The sequence below is a fragment of the Nasonia vitripennis genome (genome assembly GCF_009193385.2).
Source record: "Nasonia vitripennis strain AsymCx chromosome 3 unlocalized genomic scaffold, Nvit_psr_1.1 chr3_random0010, whole genome shotgun sequence".
Lineage (NCBI taxonomy): Eukaryota > Metazoa > Arthropoda > Insecta > Hymenoptera > Pteromalidae > Nasonia > Nasonia vitripennis.
In genome coordinates, this window is record NW_022279630.1 from 845,050 (window position 1) to 855,117 (window position 10,068).

General features: G+C 38.1%; 1 protein-coding gene across 1 annotated transcript; it reads left to right on the forward strand.

Moving 5' to 3' along the window:
• The first annotated feature begins 3,906 nt into the window (after window positions 1–3,906).
• Window positions 3,907–5,329, forward strand: LOC107981301 (uncharacterized protein F54H12.2-like). Its single transcript, XM_031927092.1, has 3 exons — window positions 3,907–3,964; window positions 4,297–4,775; window positions 4,847–5,329. Exons 1-3 carry the CDS (start codon window positions 3,907–3,909, stop codon window positions 5,327–5,329), a joined length of 1,020 nt encoding a protein of 339 aa, XP_031782952.1.
• The last annotated feature ends 4,739 nt before the right edge of the window (window positions 5,330–10,068 follow it).

Sequence of the window (10,068 nt, forward strand, 5' to 3'; positions counted from 1 at the left end):
AATCGATACCAAGGAAGATGAAATGTCAACATGATGGCAGATTTTTGCTGGACACTGAAGAGAGACATTAAAACAAATAACAAAAAGAGAAAAAGAAACCCATTGCATAGGTCATTTGAAGTAAAAAGAGTTCGTTACAAGAGAAAAAAGGAGTAAAGAAAGACATCGAGAGTTACTAAGCTAGTGGAAAAAAGCAAAATAAGAAAAAAATATAAACGAAAGCAACTTTTCTCTGTACACAAGGAAGATATTATGTGATTAAATAAGATTTTTTACAATTTTTCGGTATCTTTTTCCAGTTTTGGAAAGTTTTGATATGACATTTTAATCGGTTTAAACTGTTTCTTCTCAGTTTGACCTTGAACTGACCTTGACCCTGACGTGATGGGGCCAAACTGACTCCGGATTTGGATTCAGCGACCAAAAAAACATGAATATATAGCATTTTAATTTTTTTAACCGTTACTTCCCAATTTGACCTCGAACTGACCTTGAACCTGACGTGATCAGGTAAAACTGACTCCAGATTCAGATTCAAAGACCAAAAAAACAAATGTATAGCATTTTTATTTCTTTTAAAACTTTTCTTCTTAATTTGACCTCCAACTGACCTTGACCCTGAGGTGATGGGGCCTAACTGACCTTATATTCGAATTTAGCGACCCGAAAAACATAAAGATAGATAGGTCTGATTTCTCGCGCAGACAACTTTTTTTATTTTGTGTGCTGGTGTTATCGACCTATCTCTCTTATATCTAATGTTGCAAAAATTCTTGAGCGAATTATGTATAATAGAATAAATGATTTTGTAGAAAAGAGTAATATAATTTCTAAGCAACAATTTGGTTTTATGAGAGGGATTGGTACGAAGGATGCTCTGAACTACCTAACCAATGTATTATATAATAATATCGATAAGAGTAAGCCTACGATAATAACCTTTCTTGACCTGGCGAAAGCTTTTGATACTGTTGACCACAGTATACTACTGGCCAAATTATATCGTATTGGAATCAGGGGTCAAGCGTTGGATCTCCTTTCCAGCTATCTAAATGACAGATATCAAGTAGTCAAAATAGACGGTAATAAAAGTGATAGAACTTTAGTTAACACAGGAGTCCCGCAAGGAACGATATTAGGACCGCTACTATTTATCCTGTATATTAATGATGTCTTAAAGGAGATTCCCCCCGAGTCCATAATTTCTTATGCAGATGATACTGCTATTATAGCTACAGGTAAAGACTGGATAGAAGCTCAAGTAAACATGAACAATTTCTTAAGTGTAATTGCCGAGTGGCTGGCAGTAAACAAGTCGTCCTTAAATGTAGGAAAAACAGTGTGCATGACTTTTGGAAGTAATATTGGAAGCGTACCAGCTCAGATAAATATTAAAATTCTTGGGTGGAAAACTTTAAATATTTAGTTGTCTTTGATAGTAATCTAAAGTGGGATAACCACATGCAATATATAGTTGGAAAAACTAAATACCTAGTCTATATTTTTTATAAAATCTCTAAATCAATGCCCATAGAGACTCTCAGAATGATTTACTACGCTTTTTTTTCATAGTATTATAACTTATGGCACCATTGCTTGGGGCGGTGCATATAGGAATAGCCGAGACCAAGTTCAAAAATTACAAAACAAAATTTTAAAAATCATCAATAAAAATAACTTTTTGTTACAAGACAATCCATTAAATATAGGACAACTGTTTGCTTTCGAAGCTCTTAAACTACACTACTATGATCTCAAAGAAAAATTCTTAGCATCAGATAGTGTTACTAGGAATAGAAGTATTATTATACCAAAAACAAATAAGAGAATCAGCAATAAGAACAGCTATATGAAAGCAATTAATGTATATAATGAGCTTCCTAATCGACTAAAAGTATTAAATATAAATAAATACCCTCAAAAGAAAATCATAAAAGACTGGATACGATACAACTGTTAGAAAAATAATAAAAGACAAAATTGTTTCTGTATGCAATACACAAATTTGTTATTAGAAGCTAATGCCAAATGTATATATCTTAGTTTTAAGTTTTAATTTTAAGTTTTGTTTATATTGTTCTTTTTCCTTTGTAACCAGACTGCGAACAGGTAATTTTTTTTACCTCTGCAGGTTTCCAGGTATGAAATACATACCTTGTAAATTTCTTCTGGTAATAATAAATAAATAAATGTACGATACACCAAAATTTCAAGGCGATGATTGATGCATTAAATATAGAAAAAATTTTCAAACAATATTCTGAAGAATTATAAAGATTGTTTGAATTTCGTTCTATGTGAGGATCCCAAACCAAGTTGTTATTTGAATGAATGCAAATTTTGTCCGGACATTCAAAAGTTTTCTAATTACGTTGAGAACATTATGGATGAGCACAATATTGATCAAATCATCTTTAGCACGTGGCAATCAACCGATAGATACACTTTGATAAAACAATGCCTAACATCGCAAGAATTTATTGAAACTTTATGTTCTAGCCTAGAAAAGTTGATACCTCATCACTGCATCGCTAAGGAACAATCAAAGTTTATTTCTGGGAAGAAAAATAATCTTTCAGATGAAGAGGTTCTTGCTCAATTGGATTTTGCTGAGAACTATGCTTTTACAGCCCAAGATGCTGCACAGGCATTTCATTTTAATAATGATCAAAGTAGGATTTTTCCTGCTGTTGTTTATTATAAATCTGAAGGAAAGCTAAAGCATTTCAGTACAGTATCTATGTCCGACTGTACTACTCATGATGCCACAGCAGTATACATAATGCAGCAAAAGCTTATACCTGAAATTCGCAAGGTTTGTCCCACAGTAAAAAAGGTAATATATGCTACTGATGGTGCTAAACAGCATTTTAAAAATCGTTATCAAATGAGTAGTTTAATGAGTCATAAGAGAGATTTTGGCGATGATGCTGAATGGCACTGTTTTGCAACAGCATACGGAAAAGGTAGTTGCGATGGAGTTGGAGCGATAGTAAAGAGAGAAGCTACAAGAGCGAGCTTACAAGCTGCAAAAAATAAAGCAATTCTAGATGTTAAAGCTCTTTATTCATGGGCTAATGGGCGATCATTCAATATAAAATTGTTCTTATACACCAAAAAAGATCACGAACAAACTCGTCAATTCCTAACAAAGAGATTTAAAAACTGTCCACCTGTCACAAACATACAAATGGGGCATGGATTTATCCCCAAAAATAATGAAACGTTGAAAGTCATGCATTACTCAAATGCCAATGAACCTAGGAACAGAGTAATTTATGATATCGGCGAAAGCCATTTATCACCAGTAAAAACTCCACGAACGAGGAGCCAGAATTGATAAGAGTGCACAAAATGTCATTAAAGATTGATTCATTTGGCTAAATTATGTATTTTTTTCATCCACGCAGGCATATACATATACACAGAACAATAGAAAAATGTAAGTGCAAAAACAGCAGACAGATAATTCTAAATCTAATAGACCGGAAAAATATAAGATTCATGTGCACAAATACTGATTCCGATAATACATTTATAACCATTTACCTCACAAACCCCCATATCGATACTTTAAATTGATATAAAATCTTTTGTTGCGCTAAAATTGGTTTAGTGGCGGTATAATGTCCGCCATTTTACCGCGCTGCAGCGTGCGTGGCGTGTTCGGCGGGTTGCGCGTTAGCAGGGGCTTTTCGCGAGAGAGCCTGCGGGTGGGTTATGATAAATATCCGCCAGTTTATATTGGCCATATTGAATTTTGAAATTTCGAGGTTAAAATAAGATTCAGCGGCCCCTTCACCAGTGAAGGACTCTTTCCGCAATCGTGTGAGAGAATTTGGTGAAATTCTCAAGAAAAAAGCTGAGGATAAACTGGACAAGTTGATGGAGGGGTCATGATATAAAATGTCACGCTACGGAAATCCTGCTCAGTTGCAGTTGCTCGCTGGCCCTGTCACAGCACGTAGGAGAAAAAGAAGTGTTGGCCGGAGAAAGAAATGCAAGTCGAGGAGTGGTGGTGGTGTAAAGAAAATAAGTGCAACAAGAAAGATTAAGAGACAGAAGAAGAAGAAAATATCTCGAAATAAAAAACCTTCGTCTAGAAGGAGAAAAAGAAGCAGAACGACGACAGATATTTTTGACAGTTAAAGATGGCGTTCCTACATACCCATTCGTGCAAATGTTTAAAGTCGGAGCTGATATTGTTTGACATTCCACCGACCTAAACAACAATCGAAGGCTCGCATTGGGTTCAATATAAGTCTATATCGTCTTTGGCCGATGTTTCACCGATAGAATTTGTGATACCCGGAAACAGCGATGAATATCTCGATCCGGCTCATACAATGCTTAGTCTTCGTGTGAGTATAAAATCTAGTACAAGCGAAGAAGATGTGGCTGAGGCTGATCGAGCGGCTTATAGACTTTTAACAGCCCGGGTGGGACCAGTCAACAATATTATGCATTCACTATTCAATCAAGTGGATGTATTTTTCAATCGGAAACCCGTATCACCACCTACTAATGTTTATGTCTACAGAGCATACATAGAGACGCTGTTAAATTACAGACCTGCCGCCAAAACCTCTCACCTCTCGACTGTCTTGTGGTGTAACGATACGGCTGGAAAAATGAACAACACAGAAAACCTGAACGAGGGGTTTGTGGAAAGGCGAAATTTACTTGCTGCGAATAAACCTGTTAACCTAGTTGGACACCTCCATACAGATGTCTTTAATCAAGAGAAGCTACTGCTCAACGGCGTCGAAGTAAGGGTGCGTTTAGTGAAATCGCGCGATAACTTTTGCCTGATGGATCCTGCCACTCTTTTTCCGTACACATTAAGGAGGCCAATCTTCTAGGGAGACGTGTAAAAATCAGTCCCAGTATATTGCTTGCACATGCTCAATCGCTTTCACGAGCAACAGCTAAATATCCATTGACACGGGTGGAAGTCAAGGCAGTCAGTATGCACAGTGGTGTACACGGTGAAACATTGGACAATATTATATTGGGTCAGCTGCCGAAGAGAATCATCCTGGGTTTCGTCAATAACAAAGCTTTTAATGGCGATCGGCTGCTCAATCCCTTCAATTTTGAACATTTTAATATAAACTTTCTATGTTTGTACGTTGATAGGGTGCAGATGCCCTCAAAACCATTGCAACCGGACTTTACGACGAAAAATATATATGTAAATGCGTATCACACACTGTTCGGTACGGGAATACACTTCCTCAACAAGGGTAATCAAGTGACGCGCGAGAACTATCCTCACGGCTACTGTCTATTTGCTTTTGATTTGACTGACCGATTTATCGGCAAATGACTGCAGCCACTGTAATTCGATTAAACACGGTAGTGTTAGACTAGAAGTACGTTTTAGCAATGCATTAACAGAAACGGTCAATTGCATTCTGTACGCAGAGTATGATAATATTTTGGAAATTGATGTCTCACGTCAAGTGATCATAGATTTTAGCAGTTAAAAACAGTTTACTTCCCACAGATGTCGCTACTCTCTACTGTACATATAAACGCTGTGCATGCGACTTCTACAGTCAGTCTCTTCCTCTAATTTTCGACAATCCACCACTGTCATATATATACGCTTCACTCAATCATGGATGTGATCATTGACATACAGTTCTTCAAGGGCAGAAAACATCAGAATGTGCCAAAAGAGGTTGCCGTGGTGGCTGTTGATGAGAACTTTAGTAGTCATTGGATATTGACACCTGCGATAGTGCTTGATCATCTGAGTGAAGATATACGAAAGGAGAACGATTGGCTGACCCAATATCATCACGGTCTGGACTACTTTGACCGCGAGGTGTCATTTAAAACAGTGAAAAAATTTTTAAGAGAACTTTTAAAAAGTGTGCGAAAAATATATGTTAGACGTAATGATAAATGGCTATAATTACGCAAAATAATACCTCGCCGAATTATCAATCTTGAGTATGATCAGGAATGTCCGTCTTTCGCTAAATTATCGTCTGATGTATACTGTATGCATCACGCTATTGAAACTTGTCATGGTAATTATCGATGCGCTTTAAATAACACTTACCGCTTAAAATCGTGGCTGTCTGTGCGTGCTTCTAAAAAAGCCGAAATTCGGAACACTTTAAGCGATCTATGCGATGGACAGTCTTCAGATACTAAAGAATCTATCGAAAATTCGCTCGCATACTGTCGGTGTATTTCCAGCCGATCAGATACCGAAGGTGTGGACGAAACCGACAGCGTTTGTTGTAAATACGGATGATCATACGAGATCAGGTATACATTGGGTCGCCGTATATGCGGACAAACCTTCTAACTCTTTTTACTTTGATAGTTTCGGATTACCCCCATTTATATCCGATCATATTAATCGATTGAGAAAAAATTGTAAACATTTCCGCTCGCTGGAATAATATTCGACTACAGAGAGATTCTTCCGATGTTTGCAGACAATATTGCGCATCATGTTGCATCATGTTTTTGCATTACATGAGTAATGGTCTGGGCTTTTCTCGAAATTTCTTGAAAATTGTTCAGAAAATCTACAAAAAAATGATGAATTGGTAAGACGATATGTCTGCTGTAAACAAAGAAAAAAAGCCATGACGATGATTTCATTGGAAATGGCGGTTGCATTGGCAGGTGCTTACAAAGCTGTAGTTCTAAAATGTCATTATTGTAACCCGAGGAGATAATTATCCCCACCATACCTTCCCACCTTCAGACTTTGTGCTAAGAGTCAGAGTTAGTCGTTCAAAGGTAGCGGTGGTGATCGTGAGAGACTCGCACAATGGCGTACCAGGAGGAAAACAAACTTCGTCCATGTCAGCTCCTGAGCACTCTGTACACTTTGAACAAGTCGTACATAACGGAAATCATTGTCGGCCTGGAATACAGCAACTTGCAAGACGAGTTCTACAGACCAGCTGTGCGACTATTGGCGATGACCCAAAAGGAATTAGTTATACTCACGATCAGTGGTTGCAATTCACAAAGTGTTTCAATGACTTTTTCAAGTATCTTTGCGACCACAGGAGCAGCAGCGATTCTATGACAGGTCAGCAAATTGGCGGCACAGGTTAGACAGCAAGATTCACTCACAGTCATACAGACAAGGCTATCGAAATTGTGGATAGTAGCCCACCCAAGACATTTGCAATAGTGAGCAAACGGGATGATTTAACTATTATTTAAAAAAAAAATAAGTTTCTACGATTGTATAAGTATATTGTGAAATGCATTGATGCGCGTCTAGAATATCTTAAGTTTGTAGCGGGTAGTGTAAGGTGTGTTGCTAGAGAGACTGTAGAATACGTGTTATAATAAGTGTTAATCCAGACAATGTACCAGTAAGATAATTTGGTATTTATACGATAACTCTTGTAAAAGTAATTAATTATTTTATTGATGATAAATGGTTCGATAGTATCACAACAACTGTGCAGACGCGTGCGATGGAAATGAAAGATCAAATTCCGCTCAGTCGTTATGATATTGTCGATATATTTTACTAACTTATATCTCATCATCTCGATAGAATTGTCGATATATTAAATGAAATAGGTGATTAATTATGTCTGTTTTCTTTTATTAATTTTACTACTATACTTCTTGTAAATATTATCTTAGACAGGAAGAAAAAAAGTTACCAATTTACATCACAATGTGTATAATTATCTCATATTGAAATATGTATTGAATAAATAATCTATTGTTATAAAATATAAAATACTTATCTTGTATTATTTATTGCTATCCTTTCTTACCCATTCCCATAGTAGAAAATTATCTTAGAAATATAACGTTATATTACATTATTCATAAAAACATTCTTAAAAAAATAATAAGTAAATAAATGGAGAGATAAATTGACGAGAGGGAATGGGGAGGTGGAAAAAGGCGGTGCCTTACCCCCACTACCGCATGATGTCAATTGGAGAGAGGGTACGGGGAGGGGAGAAGGAGGGCCTTCCCCCCTACTATCGCATGACGTCACTCCTCGCTGTGGCGCCAGACGTCTTGCCCACCAACACCTCTGGGCAGGTGGTGGAGGTATTGTTTGTCTGGCCCATAGCGAGGGGTACTACTTATATCTCTAAAAAATTTCAAATGATTTACTTAAAATTTATGAATTTTTCTCGGAGTTCATTTTTTCCGGGTTTAAAGGTGTTGTGTCCCCTTAAATATTTAGGGATTGTCATCGATTACAATTTAAAATAGAACAAAATATCTGGTATATATATTTTATAAAATTGCAAAAACAATGACAGTTGAATCTCCGCGTATAATTTATTATGCTTTTTTTCATAGCATAATAAGTTATGGCATCGTAGCTTGGGGAGCAGCATATCAAAACAAATTTAATATTCTACAGAACTTAAAAAAAAAATAAAAATAGTAATGTCACGTGTGTACACACGTCACGGGTTTCTAATTACTATAAGAAGACGAGTAGAAGAGTGCAATGCGGTGGCGGCCGTGGCCCGACGACAGAACGTCTGCCTTGCAAGTCAGAGGATCTCGGTTCAACCCCCGGGTCCGTCACTTTTTCGTTGCACTCTTCACTCGTAACAGTAAATAAAAATAATTTGGTAGTTTAGGACAATCCCCTAAATATAGAACAAGTTTTTTACTTGGACGCGTTGAGACTACACTATGATGACTTTAAATCTGAATATCTTACGTCAGATAGTACAACAAGAAAACAAAAATATTATTATACCCAAAAACAAGAAAAGAATTAGTGATAAGAATAGTTTCAAGAAGGCCATAGTGATTTTCAATGCGCTTCCAAACTAATTAAAAACTTTAAATATAGAAATACATGCGCTAAATAATTAGATAAAAAGTTGGATAAAACTCAACTGTTAGTAGTGATAGTTAAAAGTGATCTCACAAACATACAGTTGTAAATTGTACTGTTATTACTTGTTAAAAATGAGATATTAATACAAATTGCTTTTTAAGTTTAAGTTTGTGAGAATTTAGTATATAATGTCACGGGGCAACTGGGCTTTAGCGCGGCAGCCGCGAAGGTGCTGTCGCGTCAACGAGGGGGATTACTCACTCTTTTATCTCCGCATGGCTATCCCTCGATGATGCTGAAGTCGGCGACGGACGTTAGCCGTCGGTGCAATGCCGCGTATAGAGTCTCCGGCCAGGCGCGCGCTCTTTAGCCGCGCCGCGATCTAACCGGCTTTACTCCGCCGGGTTCGTCGGAAGGACGCAATAGGTTTACGGAAGAAACAGACATGCGTTCGTGTTCAAAAGTAAGATGTCTATGTTCACTCAAGATGTTGATACAATGTAACGCGTGTCGCGAGAGGACGAGTTCGCACTCGCGGCTCGCACTGGAAACGAGCCGACGACTCGGTGGCAGCGAGCCTCGGCCTCGGCGTCTGCAGCCGATTCGGTGATCTATAAGTCGCGCAGTAGCTAATGTTACGGACTTACAGTTTCGACGCGCGCGTTGGTTGCTCGGTCGCCGCGTATCCGTCGGCTGCCGACGGGGAAAAGTCCTGGATGGCCGGGAGGCGTCCCTCCTGGCTGAAGCAGTGACGTGCTGGGGTACCCCGGGTGCTCAAGGTGATGGTGGCTCCGGTGTGCTCCTCCAGCGGATGGTCTGTGGTCGTCGATGCTCTCCCACGTCTCGTAGATACGGATAATCGCGGGTGGTATACCAATAAAAGTGTCGCACATCTGGACTGTACTAGCCCTTTTGCCTATCTGTCCCGCGCGCGCTTCCCGAGTACCGCCGAACTGGCAACGTCACCCTCACGCATGAAATGGTCGCGCGACGCGGCGAGCGCACAAAATACGAATTCGCGTTCGCTCGTCACAATAAGTAATTTTGTATGTATATATATTTTTATTTTTTTTATTATCTGTATACACCCTAGTCCTGCGATCAGGTAACAATGTTTACCTCTGTGGGTTTTTCGGGTATTAGTTATACTAATACTCTGTAAAATTACTGGTTTCAATAAATAAATAAATGAATATATTATTGAATTCATAAGCACGAATGTTGATAAATTTGCTTTTAAAAATAAAAACATT